The 24,051-nt window shown below is 36.2% G+C and overlaps 1 protein-coding gene across 3 annotated transcripts in view; it reads left to right on the plus strand.

Moving 5' to 3' along the window:
• Positions 1-23,042, plus strand: part of LOC117324957 (titin-like) — a 97,949-nt gene extending 74,907 nt beyond the window's left edge. For all 3 annotated transcript variants that reach the window (XM_033880799.1, XM_033880801.1, XM_033880800.1), the window contains 3 exons: positions 10,156-10,877; positions 15,450-16,615; positions 19,970-23,042. In XM_033880799.1, coding sequence (XP_033736690.1) covers positions 10,156-10,877; positions 15,450-16,615; positions 19,970-20,021 — 1,940 coding nt within the window. In that variant the 3' untranslated portion in view covers positions 20,022-23,042. The remainder of the gene's footprint in view (positions 1-10,155; positions 10,878-15,449; positions 16,616-19,969) is intronic.
• The last annotated feature ends 1,009 nt before the right edge of the window (positions 23,043-24,051 follow it).

A 24,051-nucleotide genomic window follows, 5' to 3' on the forward strand; every position in this document is an offset into this window, starting at 1 on the left:
TGGGGAGACATTTCTGATGCTACATCATTTCTGTAATATATCACAGGATCTGAAAACTACCTGTACAGCTAAATTGATGTACCTGGTAGATTAACAACAGGTAAGATATTTCCGTGTTTTTATTTTGTTTACAGTTAATGCATTATGTGTTACCGTCACCAGACTGTGAGTCAATGTCGTACATCAATTAAAACACAGATAACAAACCTTCAAATCAACTAGATTAGGATTTCTTACATCACAAGTATTGCTGTAACAAGGTATTATATTTCATAGCATTGATAAAATATCACAGAAAAAATATAGTAGTAAACTGTTATGGATATTATTGAAAAGAAAGCTATTGTAGGATTTAAACCATAATCCAAGTAAGTATATCACAAGTCTTCAGGACACATTTTGCCATCTGTCATCAAATTACAATTTAAAGTCATCAGGAAAAAATTACAATTTAAAGTCATAAGGAAATTCAGGTGTAAATTGTGTTGATGATTGCCATAAACTGAATGTGTGTTTTATCTACTGTAGAGGTCAAGTTGATTTGACCTCTGACGATGTAGAGATAATGATTTAAAGACAGCTTCTGGTACTGCCTTTTTGCTGGAGGGGAAAAGTAATTTGATGTGGACGGTTCAGACTAAGGATAGGTGCTGTAAGGTGGCCTAAACAGCCCCGAAGGCTCTCGATTTGACCATCACTAAGTGATGCCTATCTGTATATACGTTATCAAGGACCACCGGAAATAGGAACATTTAAAAAAGGTGGAGACCTGAGTTGTACCAGGTATTTACAATTCCTACCTTTGTAGGTAAGGATGTCGGTTGTCAGATCAACACGTTTGTAAACACTATAGTAACAGGGAACATTTACTAGTTCTCTGAAGCGAGACACATCATATGAATATAGAGGTGACAGTTTTCATATTGTGTGTCCTGGATCAAAAAAGTGTGAGAAGCAATCTGTTAGATGGCTATCGATCAGTAAATAGTCTGCTGAAATTTCTAATGATTTAAGTGACGTTTCACTTGTCTAAAATTTCACTTTCTATGTGTAAGCTTTCTAGGACAATTTTGAAGTGACATTTTAATGCAGTATATTAATGTGAAGTCTTAAGCTTCTTGGTTGAAACTGGATAAAGTTATCTTCTACGCGAAGTGATAATCCTACATTCCTTCTGCAGAGTTTGTTGTGGATTGTGTATCGAGGGATTCTCTAATCTAATGTTTACGATTTGTAAATGGCTCCTTGTTGAGGGACAATCTCTCCAATGATGAGCGATGACACTTTGGGGAGACTTTGATGAGCATAGGTTAGGAGATCATACCAGTTAAACCTAATACAAATATAACAACTGGAATCAGAGATTCACTATTCGATGGAGGAAGTGGAGGCCAACAACTAGACAAACGGGAACAAGTGATCATCAAGTTTTGGAATTTACCTGACTTTTTATTTATTACACCTGTACAGGTGCCCCGAATCCCTGGGGACAGGTGTAAAGATATGGATGGTACCACAGTTATGTGAGATATTAAGGAAATTATAGGACAAAATTTCTCTCTACTTTCTGTCTTACTTGAACTCTTACTCAACTGAAGTGATCCTCTAAAAAAGAATGGAGACATTTTCATCCACAGCCATCTTGATATTGAATATCCCGTCCCAGTCTGGTATGTATAGAACACCTTTACATTGTAGCAGTAACTTATACTTAAGGCAGAAGGCCTAACTGGCCTGAACTGAGCCTCCAGTACAAAAGAGTTTCATTTTGTTCAGCATTTTAGTGACTTTTAATTGCTTGCATTTATATGAAAGAAAGAATTTTTTTTTTCAAGTTTCTTTCTTCACCATAACTTCCCCTCACAAGAGGATATGATCTTTGAATTTGTTGGTTTGGATTAAACAAGAAAAATGGCTTAAATTTGTGATGTAAACATCTGCGGCATTACTCGGAATGATTTCAGAATGTTCTCTCCAAAGAACCACTACAACCTTGAACTGTCTGTAATTGTATACAGAGACACAACAAACCTTCCCATGTCTGTAGTGATGAGATTGACCAGAGATACAACAATCCTTCCCGTGTCTGTAGTGATGACATTGACCAGAGATACAACAAACCTTCCCGTGTCTGTAGTGATGAGATTGACCAGAGATACAACAAACCTTCCTGTGTCTGTAGTGATGAGATTGACCAGAGATACAACAAACCTTCCCGTGTCTGTAGTGATGAGATTGACCAGAGATACAACAAACCTTCCCGTGTCTGTAGTGATGAGAGTGACCAGAGATACAACAAACCTTCCCGTGTCTGTAGTGATGAGATTGTATACAGAGATACAACAAACCTTCCCGTGTCTGTAGTGATGAGATTGTATACAGAGATACAACAAACCTTCCCATGTCTGTAGTGATGAGATTGTATACAGAGATACAACAAACCTTCCCATGTCTGTAGTGATGACATTGACCAGAGATACAACAAACCTTCCCGTGTCTGTAGTGATGAGATTGACCAGAGATACAACAAACCTTCCCATGTCTGTAGTGATGAGATTGTATACAGAGATACAACAAACCTTCCCATGTCTGTAGTGATGAGATTGTATACAGAGATACAACAAACCTTCCCATGTCTGTAGTGATGAGATTGTATACAGAGATACAACAAACCTTCCCATGTCTGTAGTGATGAGATTGTATACAGAGATACAACAAACCTTCCCGTGTCTGTAGTGATGAGATTGACCAGAGATACAACAAACCTTCCCATGTCTGTAGTGATGACATTGACCAGAGATACAACAAACCTTCCCGTGTCTGTAGTGATGAGATTGACCAGAGATACAACAAACCTTCCCATGTCTGTAGTGATGAGATTGTATACAGAGATACAACAAACCTTCCCATGTCTGTAGTGATGAGATTGTATACAGAGATACAACAAACCTTCCCATGTCTGTAGTGATGAGATTGTATACAGAGATACAACAAACCTTCCCATGTCTGTAGTGATGAGATTGTATACAGAGATACAACAAACCTTCCCATGTCTGTAGTGATGACATTGACCAGAGATACAACAAACCTTCCCGTGTCTGTAGTGATGAGATTGACCAGAGATACAACAAACCTTCCCATGTCTGTAGTGATGAGATTGACCAGAGATACAACAAACCTTCCCGTGTCTGTAGTGATGAGATTGACCAGAGATACAACAAACCTTCCCATGTCTGTAGTGATGAGATTGACCAGAGATACAACAAACCTTCCCATGTCTGTAGTGATGAGATTGTATACAGAGATACAACAAACCTCCCCGTGTCTGTAGTGATGAGATTGTATACAGAGATACAACAAACCTTCCCGTGTCTGTAGTGATGAGATTGTATACAGAGATACAACAAACCTTCCCGTGTCTGTAGTGATGAGATTGACCAGAGATACAACAAACCTTCCCGTGTCTGTAGTGATGAGATTGACCAGAGATACAACAAACCTTCCCGTGTCTGTAGTGATGAGATTGTATACAGAGACACAACAAACCTTCCCATGTCTGTAGTGATAAGATTGACCAGAGATACAACAAACCTTCCCGTGTCTGTAGTGATGAGATTGTATACAGAGATACAACAAACCTTCCCGTGTCTGTAGTGATGAGATTGACCAGAGATACAACAAACCTTCCCGTGTCTGTAGTGATGAGATTGTATACAGAGATACAACAAACCTTCCCGTGTCTGTAGTGATGAGATTGTATACAGAGATACAACAAACCTTCCCGTGTCTGTAGTGATGAGATTGACCAGAGATACAACAAACCTTCCCGTGTCTGTAGTGATGAGATTGTATACAGAGACACAACAAACCTTCCCGTGTCTGTAGTGATGAGATTGTATACAGAGATACAACAAACCTTCCCGTGTCTGTAGTGATGAGATTGACCAGAGATACAACAAACCTTCCCGTGTCTGTAGTGATGAGATTGTATACAGAGATACAACAAACCTTCCCGTGTCTGTAGTGATGAGATTGACCAGAGATACAACAAACCTTCCCATGTCTGTAGTGATGAGATTGTATACAGAGATACAACAAACCTTCCCGTGTCTGTAGTGATGAGATTTACCAGAGATACAACAAACCTTCCCGTGTCTGTAGTGATGACATTGACCAGAGATACAACAAACCTTCCCGTGTCTGTAGTGATGAGATTGACCAGAGATACAACAAACCTTCCCATGTCTGTAGTGATGAGATTGACCAGAGATACAACAAACCTCCCCGTGTCTGTAGTGATGAGATTGACCAGAGATACAACAAACCTTCCCGTGTCTGTAGTGATGAGATTTACCAGAGATACAACAAACCTTCCCGTGTCTGTAGTGATGAGATTGACCAGAGATACAACAAACCTTCCCGTGTCTGTAGTGATGAGATTGTATACAGAGATACAACAAACCTTCCCGTGTCTGTAGTGATGAGATTGTATACAGAGATACAACAAACCTTCCCGTGTCTGTAGTGATGAGATTGTATACAGAGATACAACAAACCTTCCCGTGTCTGTAGTGATGAGATTGTATACAGAGATACAACAAACCTTCCCGTGTCTGTATAGTGATGAGATTGACCAGAGATACAACAAACCTTCCCATGTCTGTAGTGATGAGAGTGACCTTAAGGCTTTATGTAAAATATATAATTTGTTGTCTTATGTGCACAGTATGAACATTTCTTTTGAAATGTAGATAAGAAAGGAAGTTTTATTTCAATACCCAGGCCTGGAGTCAATGATAAAACATCAAAGAGGGCACATCGTTATATATGATTCAGAAACATAAGTCTGTGTTACCTATTATCCTACGGATAGATCACTCTGTTTGGCCGAGGTTCATTGACCATTACATTATGACATGAGAACGAGTGAAACTGTTTTGTAAAGACCTACATAAGTTTTTATAACTTAATAAGAACACACCTAAATAGCAGTATACCTGACTCATGATGGAAAATCACATTATGTTTGTTCAAGTGTACAATTATACTGGGGGAGATATAATATGCATGGCCATAACCGTTTTAATCCCACAAAATGGATACTCTATTTTTTATATTTCTAGGTCGTTATGATATTACTGATACTCTTTTTTTGATATTTCTGGATTCTAATTTTTCAGATCCATTTTGTTTTTCCTCTTGTTTCCCTGTCACAATAGCTGCTGAAGATCAATTTTCAAATTTCACTGAAGCAACTTCTGTAAGTTTGATATTACAGATCCTGTACCCCTGTAACAGCTAGAAAGTTACACAAACTGTCTTTACTGTGTGACACTTTCCTCGCTGAGGTACATAATGTTACCTGATAGATATTCCTGTGTAAACATTTCCTCATTAATTGTATTTTAATGAATCTTAATCTGTCTTGTGAGCAGAATAAAGAGGTGTCTAATATACTAAAACAACTTAATGTTTAAATCAATTTATTCGGAATGTGTGTATTTATAGAAGATGAGGTCATATGCATTTCTCTACTAACATTGTTGTATTGAATTTCTAATGATTTCAGTCTATCCATCTGAAGTTTACAAATCTTTTGATTTTATGAGGGGACAATAATTCTTTAAGGTCCATCTTAAGGTTTTACAATTGTACCCTATTTTATGTTTACACTGAGGTGTTCTATATACTATATCAACTGAAGAAGACATTAAATTGGAGTGTTTTAATGCCATCCCCACCTCGGAGATAAAGTTTATATTACTCCACACCGGTATTCTTACATACTTACCTGTGTATGATGTTGCTTAGTGATTTAAAAACTGTTATTAATGATTTCCCTCCTCAGTTGCATTAACTTGCACAATTAACCTTATTTTTCATCTGCCGCTAAAATTGACTAAATGCCTATAGAATTAAATATAAACGGATATATCAAGGTGAGATTAGTTTTTTACCTGGATTTGCTCCTATGTTGTGGATTGCACAGATCCCACGTGATGTAAGGTGTGGATCGTGATGTACAGGTGTGGATAGTGATGAAATACGGGAATAAACAGTAGGATTATCCCTGGTGGTTAACTCCCTCAAAACATGCTCATCAATCAAATCTTTAGGAGTGGACTTGTAAAACAAATATACCCTTGCACATTTTGCGTAAACTGAGTGGGAGACATATACCTAACAATGTCATATGTATATTTGTGTGGGAGCATGAACCATCGCTTTGAAAAAGGGTAGGTTAAAATTCTCTTCTAAGACTTTTGACTTCTATCAATAGTCATGATGCATTTTGATATTTGGAATAATTTTCAGGATGTTATCAGTTATATATTTTGTTTTCATATGTTACAGAATATGAATTTTATTGAAACGTATCTAATCAATAATTCAAGTACATTTTAATGGGGTAAGTGAGCAATTGGTACCATTAAAAGACAGTAGGTAAAAGTCTCCAGAAGCTCTCTGTTTGGATAAAGGCCTAATTATTGGAGGTCGATATCATAAGTCACTTTTGATCAAATAAGACGATAACATGACCTTGTAGAAGATTTCAAGGTTTATATTTGTAATATAAATCAGTAAATATAGTGAAACACAGCCATTAGATTTATCAGTATGAGTGTGTATTCAGTGTATACAGGTACATTTACACTAATCTACAGGTAACGCTGACGTGTGTCAGTGACGTACTTGTCATTGGTGAGATAAGATGGTCGTACGACCTATACAGCGTCTCTGTCAGTCAGAACATCATGTCAATCTCTGGGGTTACAGGAAGGTCGTGAGTGGAGTTACGTCACAAGGGGCGTTTGACGTTACTCTCAAACACTAGACAATTTCACAGCGATTAGTGGAGATAGAGTGTTTAGCTTAGTAATAATATAACTTCAAACTACAATGTTTTTGTCATGATTAATGAACTTTTCAATTCACATAGTTTGTGACAGAGTTGTCTGCCCTTTCAAGCATTATTACAATCTTTTTGAGGTATCTATCCATTAATGTGATTTTCAATTTAAATACTTCAATTGAATTAACAAAATATTAAGTTATCTACCCTTGAAATTTTCACATTGGCTTTGACCCTCTTTCTAAAAACGTTCCTTTAAATGACTTTTTTAAGTACACTCATCATTGTCCACTAAATCAACAAAAGCAGATTTGTAGTGGTATAACTAGAGTTATCTGCCCTTTCATGTTGATTCAGTATATAAGAGTGATCATTCCTTTGATATCAGGGTTTACACTGGTACTGTAGCAGTATTATATATATATTATCATGGGTGTGACAACACAGACTGATATATGTTATATATCAATTATCACTGCTTACCATTGTAGATCACCTCATTAGCTTATCTCAAGTCCCTGTGTAATTCCAATACCTTTCTGAAGTTGTTTGAAACTAGAACAAATTTGTTTCTACATATAAGTTTTCTCAAATCAATATATCTGTTTTCTCAAATCAATATATCTGTTTTATTAATATATCTGGGAATTTTTTTTTTTTCCCCCAAGTTTAATTTGAAGTAATGACTAATTTATCACTTGTTTGTGAAGTTGTTTATAAACAACTCTTTTAAATTATATTGATCCTCATCACAGTATTTCATAAGCCAAACTTAATTCCTTAACCTGATAATTCATCTGATTTTCTCAGTTAAATTGGATTGAAACATGAAGTGGATAACTGAGGCAATTCATCTAACAGAATATCTACCTCATAGCTAAACCCTGACATTGTTAGTGGTAGCTGAGTGACTGCATAGCTAAACCCTGACATTGTTAGCGGTAGCTGAGTGACTGCATAGCTAAACCCTGACATTGTTAGCGGTAGCTGAGTGACTGCATAGCTAAACCCTGACATTGTTAGCAGTAGCTGAGTGACTGCATAGCTAAACCCTGACATTGTTAGCGGTAGCTGAGTGACTGCATAGCTAAACCCTGACATTGTTAGTGGTAGCTGAGTGACTGCATAGCTAAACCCTGACATTGTTAGCGGTAGCTGAGTCAGCAAGAGCTAGACTAATCCATTTATGGGTCTACAGATAAGTGTGCTTGGACAAACATGACAATAAACTATTTGTTTTCTCTGGTTAGACACTTTAACAAAATAAAACTTCAATTCACAACTCTGACAGTCCATTGTGACATGACTCCCACAGACTCACTACCGCGTCCTCTATGATGTAACAGCCATAATTTATATTGTTACACCCAGTAAAAACCAACTTTGATTTGTAATGAATTTATCTTAAACAGGGACTTCAATGAAAACACACACACCAGCAGTCATAAGGCATTTGTTAAGTGCTGGATGTATATAAAACACAGGTTTTTAAAAAGTTAGTTGAGACATTGTGTTGGTGGATTGAACATCAGGTGATTAAGAAACAGCTTCATTTTCAAAATTGTTTGTTTTGAAAATGTCTCGAGTGGCAGCGATCAGAATGTGGTTGTTAGGTAGGTAGATGTATGGACATGACTGTCTGTGTTAATTTTTGTGGTGGAATTATTTACATCTTACTGTTCCTGGTTGTCAAAATCATGTTTCTAAAAGTTTTATTTGAAAAGTGCAGGTGGCAAAAGATTTTTTTTTTAAAGGAACTGTATTTAGTAGTGAGTTTGGTCTTGGTGACTTGCCTGGTATAAATTTTTTTTTTTTTTTTTTGCCATAACAGCTATTATTGGATGTCCTGTAACTAGTCGGAATTGATATCAGAACCGGACTCATTCTTCACATAGTTGACTCTGATAACATTGTGTAGATAACATTTTAGATAACATTGTGTAGATAACATTGTGTAGATAACATTGTATCAATAGTATTGATAGACACGTTAACTTTCACCATTGTCACTTTGAGTGGGGTGGTGAGTTTTGTCTGTAATTGATAGTAAAATTATTAAATTTTGTATCTTTGACCTGTGTCAGTGTCAACAATGTTATCAATCTATTGTCGTACTGGTCTCCGTACGACTTTCTTTATCTAGTGGAGCTTAGTCTACTATTGTCAGAATATAAAGTTTTTTTCCGTATTAAATTATTACAAAAAATCTAACTTACATTTATATACAGATTTTTGATTGCCAGAATGTTGTATTCTTTTAATCATAAAAAAATTTGTGGTCTAAATCTCTAAATTTGTAATATGACAGATAAGACAGGTCTATGACTTTAATTTATCTTTGGTTTTATTTCTTTGACCCTTTAACTTGTCGGCATCCAAGACAAAATAATGAAGGGAAGGATATTTTGAATCTTGTCTCCCCTGATGAGCTTTATTCCACAATCCTGATAGAAGAAATGAACATTCCATTGTGATATTTAAGGGGTATAGAAGAAATGAACATTCCATTGTGATATTTAAGGGTATAGAAGAAATGAACATTCCATTGTGATATTTAAGGGGTATAGAAGAAATGAACATTCCATTGTGATATTTAAGGGGTATAGAAGAATTGAACATTCCATTGTGATATTTAAGGGGTATAGAGGACATGAACATTCCATTGTGATATTTAAGGAGTATAGAAGAAATGAACATTCCATTGTGATATTTAAGGGGTCATCCATATATGATCAAAAAATTGATGACAATCTAATGTGAAGTCATCAATCACAAAAATACTGCTGTATGATGTTTCGACACCATCGTATAAACAACTGTATATTGTCTGTATTTACCTTCCAAGAATTAATGCATAGCATAAAAATCTGCTCATGAATCACTGCATGATATTAAGAAATATGTCTGTGTGCACTTTATCAGATTGACATCCAGTAGTGGGTGTATAAATAGTGGAAACAGTGACCACGTGTCCCTTATCAGAATCACATCTCTATTGTATATATCATACACCTTATGAAATGTGATTAAACAAGTACACTGATACCTGTACGAATGAAGGGGAGACATCATAATTATCACAGGAGGTGTGAACCTTTATAGAATTGTTAGTTTTAAATTCTAACAAAGTTGTCATGGTAATCGTGTTTATATATATAGTTACCGTTGGTGTTAAAACACAGATAATCTCGCTTTTCATTCAGGTTGTTAACCATTCTATATTATATTCAAGTTAATAATGCTGTCATAATCCTGTGCAATGCGTCCATTTTTATATAGAAACCTGTTTTGTGTGTTTACAGATAACAGCAGCCCAAGTCCATCACCAGGAGTTACTGACACGCCACAATGGAACGCTGACAGTGAGGAAGATAGGACGACAGAAACTGATTATAAAGTCACTCTTAAAAGCAGTGTCAATTGGGAGGATAAACCCGAAAAGGTCAATCTTTATAGTGCAAACATCACCGAGGACGGTAAAACAACAGAAATTGTAGACAGGGAATCCATTGCGGATCTCGGCTCGACACGTAAACAGTGGGAAACATTGTTCCAGTCCTCAACAGTATCTTCACCAGCGCCAAAACCGACGCCCAAGAAAAGCTCTGTAAAACACTGGGAGGTGAAGCTTCCATATAAACCAGTAGGTGTGGTCAATTCTGCAGAGCCAGCTGCAGAAGAGCCACCTAGTGAAAAAAAAATGGAGGAAGAATATGCAAACGAAAGTGCCATCGCTCGCGAAATTCGTCTCGCCAACGAGCGAGAAGAAATGCTTAAACGTGAGCAGGAAGAACGAATGGAACTTATGAAACGCCAGGAGGATTCAAAGCAGATGAAAACAATAGCAACATTTGAGGCACAGAACAATAACAACAACAATGAATTAAAGACAATGTATCATGAAATGACAGAGGCTGACCGTGGATCTGAACTACAGCGACGGGAAACCATCATCAAACAGGAGATCGAGGAACAACAGGAACGTGAGCAGGCCGTCGGTCAAAGTGTTGTCAGTGACAACAAGGTAACGTTTTATTATCAAATCATCATTATCATATCTTCACTCATATTAATTTCTGAAAATATGTTTTCATAATAATTAGCTGAACGACCAAATCTGAATATGACATATAGATTCATTTCATAACGCCAATCAAGAAAAACATGAGGAAAAGGCACTTTTAGGAACCGTCTTCTAAACTAATCACAAACTTATAGAACAGAGGCTTCCAAAACAGAGGGCTGTAACTGTCTATTACTATCAGATATAGAAATTCTGTGTCCGACCTTAGCTGGCCAAAATATCAAAAACTCCATGTCCGTAAAAGTATCACCTCTGATGTTAAATTGGTCTGTATTTACTGGCTTCAGTGAACATTCTGTCAGCAGTCCTTTATAAGATTTAGTTCAGGCTTAGGTCAGACATCCATAACAAAACATTGTAAAAGGTGATCAGAAAAATCCAGGTTGTAAAATATGTGAAATGTCAGATATCCGTATAAAATATATGTGAACAGCTGACAGATTAAAGTCTGGACACAAACTGTAGGCTGGTAAGTCTTGTTTCAGTTAAAACATCTTACCTGTGCTGTCTGTGGTATACTACTCAATATGTTAGGGATGTTGTACCTGCCAGAAGTTCAGAAGCATATACCTGTGGTCTTCGTCCAGGTAATTGTCATCCTCATTAGATATTTACCTGTGGTCTTCGTCCAGGTAATTGTCATCCTCATTAGATATTTACCTGTGTTCTTCGTCCAGGTAATTGTCATCCTCATTAGATATTTACCTGTGGTCTTCGTCCAGGTAATTGTCATCCTGATTAGATATTTACCTGTGGTCTTCGTCCAGGTAATTGTCATCCTCATTAGATATTTACCTGTGTTCTTCGTCCAGGTAATTGTCATCCTGATTAGATATTTACCTGTGGTGTTCGTCCAGGTAATTGTCATCCTCATTAGATATTTACCTGTGTTCTTCGTCCAGGTAATTGTCATCCTCATTAGATATTTACCTGTGTTCTTCGTCCAGGTAATTGTCATCCTGATTAGATATTTACCTGTGGTGTTCGTCCAGGTAATTGTCATCCTCATTAGATATTTACCTGTGTTCTTCGTCCAGGTAATTGTCATCCTCATTAGATATTTACCTGTGTTCTTCGTCCAGGTAATTGTCATCCTCATTAGATATTTACCTGTGTTCTTCGTCCAGGTAATTGTCATCCTGATTAGATATTTACCTGTGTTCTTCGTCCAGGTAATTGTCATCCTCATTAGATATTTACCTGTGTTCTTCGTCCAGGTAATTGTCATCCTCATTAGATATTTACCTGTGTTCTTCGTCCAGGTAATTGTCATCCTCATTAGATATTTACATCGGTCAGTGATCGACCTTGGGATGCTGATCTTTGACCTAATTAAGCTAATTCTGAATTTCCACCCACTCTCAGAGATATTTTGTCATCTGACAACTTTTGTTGTGGGATTTTTACAGCAAAAATTGTTGGTAATCATTTTTAAAAAATCCAAATGACTGTTGCATTTAAATATGTAATCCGCTTACAGAACAATCATGTATAGTTACTTGTCATACGGATACATGTATATCCCATTAGAATGTAGACTAAATTACGGATAGACTAAGTTTTGTATACTGTTATGTGGTTATTTCACTGACTTTTAACACATTATTCAATGTTACAGTTTGTCAATGAAAGTTGTTTCTGTTTTTATTATATACCTATAATTAATAAATATTCATTAAGTGAAATCATAACTTAAAGATACATGCAGCATTTCAAAGTCTGCTTTAGTAAGATCACTTCAAAAATATAATATTTGTACATCAGTTATTTTTGGACGGGGCAGAACAGGGATAATATAATTCTTAGATGTTTTTTTTAATCATTAAATAATCTTGTGCTTTCTTCATTGAATGTGAAATGATACTTTTGACCTCAATAAAATTGAGGACAACAGAATGATTTAAGGCTGAATTAGTTGTAGTAATCACACTTTCTATACAACATCTTAGTAATCACAATTTCTATACATCATCTTAGTAATCACAATTTCTATACAACATCGTAGTAATCACACTTTCTATACAACATCGTAGTAATCACGCTTTCTATACAACATCGTAGTAATCACACTTTCTATACAACATCGTAGTAATTATACTTTCTATACAACATCGTAGTAATCACACTTTCTATACAACATCGTAGTAATCACACTTTCTATACAACATCGTAGTAATTATAATTTCTATACAACATCGTAGTAATTATACTTTCTATACAACATCGTAGTAATCACACTTTCTATACAACATCGTAGTAATCACACTTTCTATACAACATCGTAGTAATTATACTTTCTATACAACATCGTAGTAATTATACTTTCTATACAACATCGTAGTAATCACACTTTCTATACAACATCGTAGTAATCACACTTTCTATACAACATCGTAGTAATCACACTTTCTATACAACATCGTAGTAATCACACTTTCTGTACAACATCGTAGTAATCACACTTTCTATACAACATCAACCACACACCCTTTTTCACCTACAAGCCTTATGACATCATCACTGATATTGCACTACCTGGATGTCCTTCTCATAACCTTGTAATTCCTAGTATGAGCCGATCATGTCTTATTTTAACTGATTGACAACTCGGTAAACTTCAATATATTTGGCACGCCCAGTTAGACATCCGTTAAACCCAACTGTTCAACATTGTAACACAAAAAAATGACAATAATAAATGGCCTTTGACTACGACACGTCCTCAGACGTAGCCATGTCGAAGGTATGCATGTTAGGGGAAGTTGTTTACTTAAGGCACAGCTAAATACACTGAATGTTATTTAAAATTTAATCTACTTCAAAAGAGAAAGAGGGCGTAAGCATAGAAGCGCCTACTCTTAAATTTAAAATTCAATCTGATTGCATGTGATATATTTCTCATTGAGGAATGGATTGTGGGTAACTTGAACACTACATTTACTATCCTTGCTGGATAAGGTGTGGAAGTGTTGAGCCACGTTTTGACAGAGATTTAACACCAGCATGAAGATTTCTGAGGATAGAGATATTCGTACTGTGGGAATCTATGGAAGTTTACATCTTGTACAGAGTGGTGTTTGGGCAAAAGTATGTTAACAAATACATCCAGTATATCAAGTTTAGATTCAGATAAATTATTGTCTTTAAAATGCATGTGTTGAAAGTCAACCAAATTCAATCTCTAGTATAGTTAAGATTTAAAATTTCAACAGGTAGATTTTGTAGGAGTATTGCTAGTACATGTACATGTATATACAAAAAATGTATTTAAAAAAGTGATAATTGTTAATGTTTTGAAATAATCATTAATGTTAATAATAGATGATTGTGTTTTCAAATAGAGGTAATTGTTTGTATTTGTAAATGATTATAATTACCACATAAATCTTGTCCATGTGTAATGAGTTTGAATTTTTTCATGGTCCTTGTATTTTGAGTGCATGTTCCTTTGTTTTATGCAAATTACTGTCTCCTTATTTAGTTGATGTGGGGTTAAAAGTCAAATGAAAGACTTTATCAGCCATAGTTTTCAGCCAGCTGTTATATGTGTGTTATGTGAAATTAATTCACAAATGGTTTTTTTAAAGATATACAAAAGACTTTTCTGATAATTCAGGTTTTTTTTTAAAGTTATCTGTTTAGATATTGGGTGACATGTTTGGGGCCTTGTTCAGTCAGAAATTCGTAAATCTATTCGTCAATATTCAGGTAACAGGTTGTCAACTCTTTATATTGAACATAATCAATAGTAGGTTGTGTTCTTTCAATATTGCAAGCTGTTATCCAAAATGGTTCCTTCCTACCACTGTCCAGAAATAATGCACTCAACTTGGAATAAAAATGGAACAGTCCATGTCTTATCAAAGGGATATCTTATTTATTGTTTTTTTTTTTGTATTGACAATTATTAGTTACCTGAACAATTGACAGCAATTTTCTTTATCTGCCACACACAGATATGGGTAAATTGGTGATGATGTTATACGCTGGACAAATATAGTATTACAGTTGTTGTATTTGAAAATTAATTATTTGATCGGATTGGATATGTTGCTTACATAAGTATGATCCACAGTGCATGTCATTGGGATTTTGTACGACATAAACATGTGGTATTATATGAAGCACCTCGGAGAGCTGGTGAGTCGTTTACCATGATATACTGTTATTCCTCGGACCATTTATTATGATTGAAAGTTATTTCACTAGCCTTTTACTTAAGTGCTTGCCTACAGTTTTATCTGTGTTTAGCAGATATTTCGACATCAGTTTTTATCTTCATCTTTTTCTCCCTTGCGTTTTAATTAAGGACCTTCATCGAGGCTCTAATTCTGTAGATAATGTTGAAGTATTTAAATGAATGGATCAATTTGCTACCAGTTGTTGAAATGGTAAATTTTGAAATCATTGATATGTTGTGAGATATTTGTGGTGTTATGACTGATATTGATACTACTAGTTAACGTTACAGTGTTGACTTTTGTACAGATTTATGTTTGATCTCTTTGACAGGAGGCTGATACAACCAATGACCAGATTGATGCCACAGAGAGTGTGATAGCTCGTGAAATTCGTCTTCAGCGGGAACGTGAGGAAGAAATCGCTAAACAACGACAAAAGGAGGCTTCTCCACCCGCTCCTGTAGCCCCTCCACCTTCGGTACTTTCGGAAACAGTAATTAAACCAGAGGAGGTTGAAGAAGTAGAATCTGATCCACAGTCAGAGATTTCATATGAGGAGGCTATAGGGGCATACCAACATGTAGGGGAGAGTCTAATAGCAAGGGAACTCCGTGAGACACGGGAACGTGAGGAAGAACTGCAAAGGATGAGAGAGGCTTTGTCAAAAACAAAACCTGCTCAAGAACCACCTATCTCCAGTTCAAAAACGTCGATTCAGAAAAGTACACCCCAGAAATCGGAACCTGTTAAAACAAATTATTTGTCCTCAAGTGTTCAAAACAAAGTCTCTAGTCAGTCCACACCAAATAAAAGCATTCATGTAACCATGACACCACCAGTCACACCACAGAATCATAGCGATGCTATTCCAGAAAAGAGAGAAACTCCGATTGAAAAAGAGATACGATTGGCTAGAGAAAGAGAAAATGAACTCAGGAGGCAGAAAGGTCTGCCAGAAATTGCTGCTCCTGTACCAGCAGTGAACAATGACCCAGTACCGGTTTATAACGGAATGGATGACAAACTTCCAACTGTGTCACCGTACAGAAAATTAAAGTCATCTGAAAAATCAGTAGCCATGAGAAATTATGGGTCATCCAGATTACAAAGAGAACTTGAAACACAACGTGCTAAAGAGCTGACATTGAAACAGGAAGGAACGATTAAGTCAACATCTGAGGATCATATTCAGACTCTAAGGTACACTGAAGAGAAGTCAGATAAACCGGTTAAACGCAACTTTAACATTCAGCGAAGAAGTATCAGTAATATGTCTAATGATTCAGAAAAGACACCTTCGGAACATTCTGATACTGATTCTCTCAAAGACCTGCCAATCACCCCTGTAGCCCTGCCCAAAGAGGAGGTGCCTAATAGATTCAAACGTAGCATTTCAGCAGGATCAAACTTGTTTTCCTATAAGGAAACCACACAGAAGGCCGAGTCCAAAATTGAAAAGGAACTTCGTGAAATGAGAGAACGAGAAGAAGAGCTAAAGTAAGTTCTGTTGTTTGTGGCTCGATTTAAAATCACAGCCAAACTTTTATGAAGACCACCTCTAGATGGCTAGTAATTAATAATGAAAAATTTTGTCTATAAATGATATTTATTAGAAAAAGTACTTTGCAAGAATATATTCTTTATCCTTGTCATATAACAATAATACTTGTCTATCAATGACAGTACTGAAATACCTGTTCATAGATAAATACAAGAATACCTGTCTTTAAATGATAGTACATGTATGAAATACCTGTCTATAAATAGATACAATAATACCTGTCTATAAATAGATACAATAATACCTGTCTATAAATGACAGGGTGGAACACGTTGATAGTCTAAACCAGGATTGAACATGTTTATAGTCTAAACCAGGGTGGAACAGGTTAATAGTCTAAACCAGGGTGAACATGTTAATAGTCTAAACCAGGGTGAACATGTTAATAGTCTAAACCAGGGTGGAACATGATAATAGTCTAAACCAGGGGTGGAACACGTTGATAGTCTAAACCAGGGTGGAACACGTTAATAGTCTAAACCAGGATGGAACATGATAATAGTCTAAACCAGGGTGGAACATGTTAATAGTCTAAACCAGGGTGGAACATGCTAATAGTCTAAACCAGGGTGGAACACGTTAATAGTCTAAACCAGGCTGGAACATGTTAATAGTATAAACCAGGGTGGAACATGCTAATAGTCTAAACCAGGGTGGAACACGTTAATAGTCTAAACCAGGCTGGAACATGTTAATAGTCTAAACCAGGGTGGAACATGCTAATAGTCTAAACCAGGGTGGAACACGTTAATAGTCTAAACCAGGCTGGAACATGTTAATAGTCTAAACCAGGGTGGAACATGATAATAGTCTAAACCAGGGTGGAACACGTTAATAGTCTAAACCAGGGTGGAACACGTTAATAGTCTAAACCAGGATGGAACACGTTAATAGTCTAAACCAGGGTGGAACACGTTAATAGTCTAAACCAGGGTGGAACATGTTAATAGTCTAAACCAGGATGGAACACGTTGACAGTCTAAACCAGGGTGGAACACGTTGATAGTCTAAACCAGGGTGGAACACGTTAATAGTCTAAACCAGGGTGGAACACGTTAATAGTCTAAACCAGCATGGAACACTTTAATAGTCTAAACCAGGGTGGAACATGTTAATAGTCTAAACCAGGGTGAACACGTTAATAGTCTAAACCAGGGTGGAACATGTTAATAGTCTAAACCAGGGTGGAACACGTTAATAGTCTAAACCAGGATGGAACACGTTAATAGTCTAAACCAGGGTGGAACACGTTAATAGTCTAAACCAGGGTGGAACATGTTAATAGTCTAAACCAGGGTAGGACATGTTAATAGTCTAAACCAGGGTGGGACATGTTGATAGTCTAAACCAGGGTGGAACACGTTAATAGTCTAAACCAGGGTGAACATGTTAATAGTCTAAACCAGGGGTGAACATGTTAATAGTCTAAACCAGGGTGGAACAGGTTAATAGTCTAAACCAGGGTGGAACATGTTAATAGTCTAAACCACGGTGGAACACGTTAATAGTCTAAACCAGGGTTGAACACGTTAATAGTCTAAACCAGGGTAGGAACATGTTAATAGTCTAAACCAGGATGGAACATGTTAATAGTCTAAACCAGGGTGGAACATGTTTATAGTCTAAACCAGGGTGGAACACGTTAATAGTCTAAACCAGGATGGAACATGTTAATAGTCTAAACCAGGGTGGAACACGTTGATAGTCTAAACCAGGGTGGAACATGTTAATAGTCTAAACCAGGGTGGAACATGTTAATAGTCTAAACCAGGGTGGAACATGTTTATAGTCTAAACCAGGGTGGAACATGTTTATAGTCTAAACCAGGGTGGAACATGTTAATAGTCTAAACCAGGGTGGAACATGTTAATAGTCTAAACCAGGATGGAGCATGTTTATAGTCTAAACCAGGGTAGGACATGTTAATAGTCTAAACCAGGGTGGAACATGTTAATAGTCTAAACCAGGATGGAACATGTTAATAGTCTAAACCAGGGTGGAACACGTTAATAGTCTAAACCAGGGTGGAACATGTTAATAGTCTAAACCAGGGTGGAACATGTTTATAGTCTAAACCAGGGTGGAACATGCTAATAGTCTAAACCAGGGTGGAACATGTTAATAGTCTAAACCAGGATGGAACACGTTAATAGTCTAAACCAGGGTGGAACATGTTAATAGTCTAAACCAGGGTGGAACACGTTAATAGTCTAAACCAGGGTGGAACATGTTAATAGTCTAAACCAGGGTGGAACACGTTGATAGTCTAAACCAGGGTGGAACATGTTAATAGTCTAAACCAGGGTGGAACACGTTAATAGTCTAAACCAGGGTGGAACATGTTAATAGTCTAAACCAGGGTGGAACATGTTTATAGTCTAAACCAGGGTGGAACATGTTAATAGTCTAAACCAGGGTGGAACATGTTAATAGTCTAAACCAGGATGGAACACGTTAATAGTCTAAACCAGGGTGGAACATGTTAATAGTCTAAACCAGGGTGGAACACGTTAATAGTCTAAACCAGGGTGGAACATGTTAATAGTCTAAACCAGGGTGGAACACGTTAATAGTCTAAACCAGGGTGGAACAGGTTAATAGTCTAAACCAGGGTAGGACATGTTAATAGTCTAAACCAGGGTAGAACACGTTAATAGTCTAAACCAGGGTGGAACATGTTAACAGTCTAAACTAGGGTGGAACATGTTGATAGTCTAAACCAGGGTGGAACATGTTAACAGTCTAAACCAGGGTGGAACACGTTAATAGTCTAAACCAGGGTGGAACATGTTAACAGTCTAAACCAGGGTGGAACAGGTTAATAGTCTAAACCAGGCTGGAACACGTTAATAGTCTAAACCAGGGTGGAACATGTTAACAGTCTAAACCAGGGTGGAACAGGTTAATAGTCTAAACCAGGGTGGAACACGTTAATAGTCTAAACCAGGGGTGAACATGTTAAGTCTAAACCAGGGGTGAACAGGTTAATTATGGTCGGCTTCACAAGTAGACAGTCCATCACTTAGCTGTCCAGTGACATGACCGAGGATTTTTTCCTACGCTAAATACATTGTTCGTACATCTACTTAAAGGTGTGACCAATACATCTCTGCGTGTTACATGTATACTTATATTGATTTGAGTCAATGTTGAATCATCTCGGCTTACACTGACACAATGTTTATAATAAAGATTTATCGACTCCCTCACATTGTGTGTCTATTCAAACATAAAAATCTGTTTTATCATCAGATGAATAATGACTAATATCTACTGATATTGTTTTACAGGGAGCAGAGACAAAAGATTGCGGCAGCTGAGAAAGCAAACAGCCCAAGATGAAATGTCTGTCAGTTACCTTGTGATTGAAGACAAAGTGACTCTTTCTCTCCAAACGGCCTCAGTGTTCATAATATATATGCAATTTACTTTGTTAAATTCTATCAAGTTGGAGGATTTTCTTTGATGATAGAGAAAAAATGGCTTATTAAGCGAGAGTTGTCAGTGCTGAGCATATTTTCAAAGCCTGGTGCTTGCCCCCTTTACATTCTGTAAACTGGCTGGAAGGTAGCTGAGTCACTGAGACAAAGCAGGATGTGTACAAGTCCTCAGAGACAATTTTTCAGTATTTTTCTGCATCCCAAATAGTTCAATGGACATTTGTTGGAATTTTTTTCATATATAATATTGAATAATCATGGCAGTGAAATTTATCTTTTGTGCAATGATTATAAACTTTTCTGTACATGTTGGTACATTCATTTGAACAAAATTTTACTTATTCTCACTTTTTGAAACCAACAAGGACGATACATCATTTGTTTTGTTGTCATGTCAAGGATGACATCATTAACCTCCAGGATATATTGTTATTTCTTCCATTGTCAACATATCTACATTAATATCGATCCTTTGTCACCTTCCATATTGTTCCTTTAATTTGAAAAGTTCATAAAAACACATCACATTTTAGATTATAACACTCTATATATGTCACGTGTCCTGAAAAATATCTAGATTTAAATAAGACAAACATATTGATCCAACTCTACTCTCCTAAAATCTTTATCTTTATTTTGCATGAAATTTCTGTTCAGTCCTTGAATATATTTTAAAGGTCAAAGTTCAGATTGGTAGTTGTGTGTTTTACTGGTCCTCAAGTCTACAAGAATAAAAAGGTGACATGTTACCTCCCCTGCCCAGACATGTTACCTCCCCTGCCCAGACATGTTACCTCCCCTGCCCAGACATGTTACCTCCCCTGCCCAGACATGTTACCTCCCCTGCCCAGACATGAAATATTATCTCCCCTAGACAATTTACTGCCGTCGTAAATAGTGGGCAGTGCATTACTTCACTATGGAACCAGTAAGCACTTCAAGTTTCAGACGGCCAACTTTCCTTTATAAGTATAAAGCTGGGGAGCTATTTTATGTTTCAAATACTTGCAAAGGCAAAGCCTTTTCTGTGTAAACGAAGAAATAGTGGTTGTTGGGGTAGTGGAGTCTGGCCCGTCTGCCGTGGTTATACAAACTGGCTAGGTCAGAATACCAGTAAGTATATTGATCATGATACAAAACAACACTTCATGGTTACAGTGTGTAAATGTCAACATCGGAGGACTTAGATATCCAATATGTTTATTGGGTTCTGGGTAGTCTTTGTCAATTGAACTAATGTTAATGAGTTCTTCTCATCCCTACTTCTTCCACCTCCATATCTATAGGCAGTGATCAACAAAATATTGATTACTTTTAATAAAGTGACAATATCATATTTACGGATTATACATCTGATTTTTTAATATAGAGCATTTAGACTTAAACAAACAGACTGACCAAATATTCCTCACGACATATATAGAGGTCGGGATATTATTAATGTAACAAAGTTATATTAATCTGTCAAATTATTAATGTCAATTATGTCATATCTGAAAAGAAAAAAATCAGTTTAATGATCCTCAAATTCTTGATATTATCGTCTATGTATGATGTTAATTCCGTGTAATTTGTCACAATTTGTTTAGATTTGAAATACCTATGTATAGTGTATCCCTATCTTCTGTAAGGTGTTAATCAATATAGCTGGATTATATACAGGACGGAAGAGACCAGATCTGACAGACCACAATATCACAGTTTTGTAGCCTACACTGCTTACACTGTGAGAAGGGTGTCGGTCAAAAATTTAACAACATAAGTTTACCAACCTGAAGTGTTCTTTATATTATCTAATAAAAAATACTGCATGAAATTCTTTTTTTTTTTGCTGCGGATTAATTTCTAGAAATCAGTTCAGCTTACTACAATGTACAAAATCATAACAAATGCATGATAATAACATATCTGTATTCATGTTACATTAGGTTTGGTAAATTTTCATCTTTGTCAATTCTTATTTTTCAAGTGCCTTTTTTCTCTAATTTTTTTATGGATATAATTTTTGTTGGTTGAAGGGAGCTAATACATGGAACAGATAAAACTGTATAGTATTGTATAGTCAGATTTGTTATTATTGTTCATAATTTATTAACAGAATTAAATATTGTTTCAGTTTGGCTAAACTGTTTAAATATCTCAATGAAAAGCAGGTAATACACTTCCAAACTGTTGCCATTAATATTGTGTATATATAACCATAGACATTATAAAACATTAAAAGTTTTAATATTCGTGAGTGGTATATATCAGTATGGTTATACATGTCTCAAATTGAAATGAATGATAAATGTATAGTTTGATATGAATTAGAACAAATGTTAATGACTGTGTGATATTATCCCAGATGTGTTGGAAACATCGTCCTCAGAGGCTCACAGGTGTCTGACACAATACACGAGTGATACTTTAAAAATATCTATCTGGCTATTGTGTCATGCCCCTGTGTGTTAAACAATAGTTTGTGATAATGTATGGTACCTAATGTGTGAAACATATTAATATATTACTGGATAATATCTGTATATCTACATGTTCAATTTAGTCATGTACTATTAAAAACTTTTACATATCAGTTAATCCTAATTAGAAAGTAAAAATATTACAAGTACATGTATATAACATATACACAGCATTCTGTTGTAACAAACCTTTGTCGGACACATGATTTTAGGTATCGTAATAAAAATCATCCATGATCTTAGTGGACAAGTCTGGACTTACAAGTCGTATGGTCAATCAAGGTTCTGGCTGAGTTTGTAATGACTGGAGTTTGTTGTGTATATGATATACATAATGTGACAAGTTACGTATGATGTATATTTTGGTTGATCACATCAAATTGAATCTTTATATTGCATAAAAATATTACATATATACATATATCTTATATATATATCAGAATAAAAGCTATAAAAATTGATTATCCTTGTTTGTTTTCATTCTGATGTAGCACAGCCGGTGTTGTGTTTGTGATATTTCAATTTGCTGAAGATTTCTTTATAAAACTTCGTACAACAATGACCACATGCTGTATCTGGTATAATGTACAGTTCCTACACTTTAGGTCAAAAATACAGAAGTTCAAAGGTCAAATTTCTGAACATTATTTCATTTGGTGAAACTTCATAGACATGAATATTTCTAAACACTGACAATAAAGGTCAAAATCGGTGTATGGCTTGTTAAGTTTTTTGGACACAAGAACTAGATTACTTCCAGTGTGTAGTGAAACTTTCATCACATAAAATTTGTATCAAAACAGTTAAAGCATAATATTTGTTTCTCAAGTCATTTAGGGAACAAAGGATATGGTTGGAAGTGTCCGTATGGAACACAGGATACTGTTGGAAGTGTCCGTATGGAACAAAGGATACTGTCAGAAAAGTCTGTATGGAACACAGAATACTGTCTGAAGTGTCTGTATGGAACAAAGGATACTGTCAGAAGTGTCTGTATGGAACACGGGATACTGTCGGAAGTGTCTGTATGGAACAAAGGATACTGTCAGAAGTGTCCGTATGGAACAAAGGATACTGTCGGAAGTGTCTGTATGGAACACAGAATACTGTCGGAAGTGTCTGTATGGAACACAGAATACTGTCAGAAGTGTCTGTATGGAACACGGGATACTGTCGGAAGTGTCTGTATGGAACAAAGGATACTGTCTGAAGTGTCTGTATGGAACAAAGGATACTGTCGGAAGTGTCCGTATGGAACACGGGATACTGTCGGAAACGTCTATGGAACACAGGATACTGTCTGTATCAGAAATGTCTACAGGTACCAAACAGATTAGTTCCTTGTTGATCTAGGCTACAGAACACACTAAATCAGGGGAATTCTATATGAACGAAAGTTGGCCAAAATTGTTTGAAAGTATTGGTAACCCAATACTGCATACAACAAACAACAGACCCATTGGTATTTGG

The sequence above is a fragment of the Pecten maximus genome, chromosome 4, assembly GCF_902652985.1.
Source record: "Pecten maximus chromosome 4, xPecMax1.1, whole genome shotgun sequence".
NCBI lineage: Eukaryota > Metazoa > Mollusca > Bivalvia > Pectinida > Pectinidae > Pecten > Pecten maximus.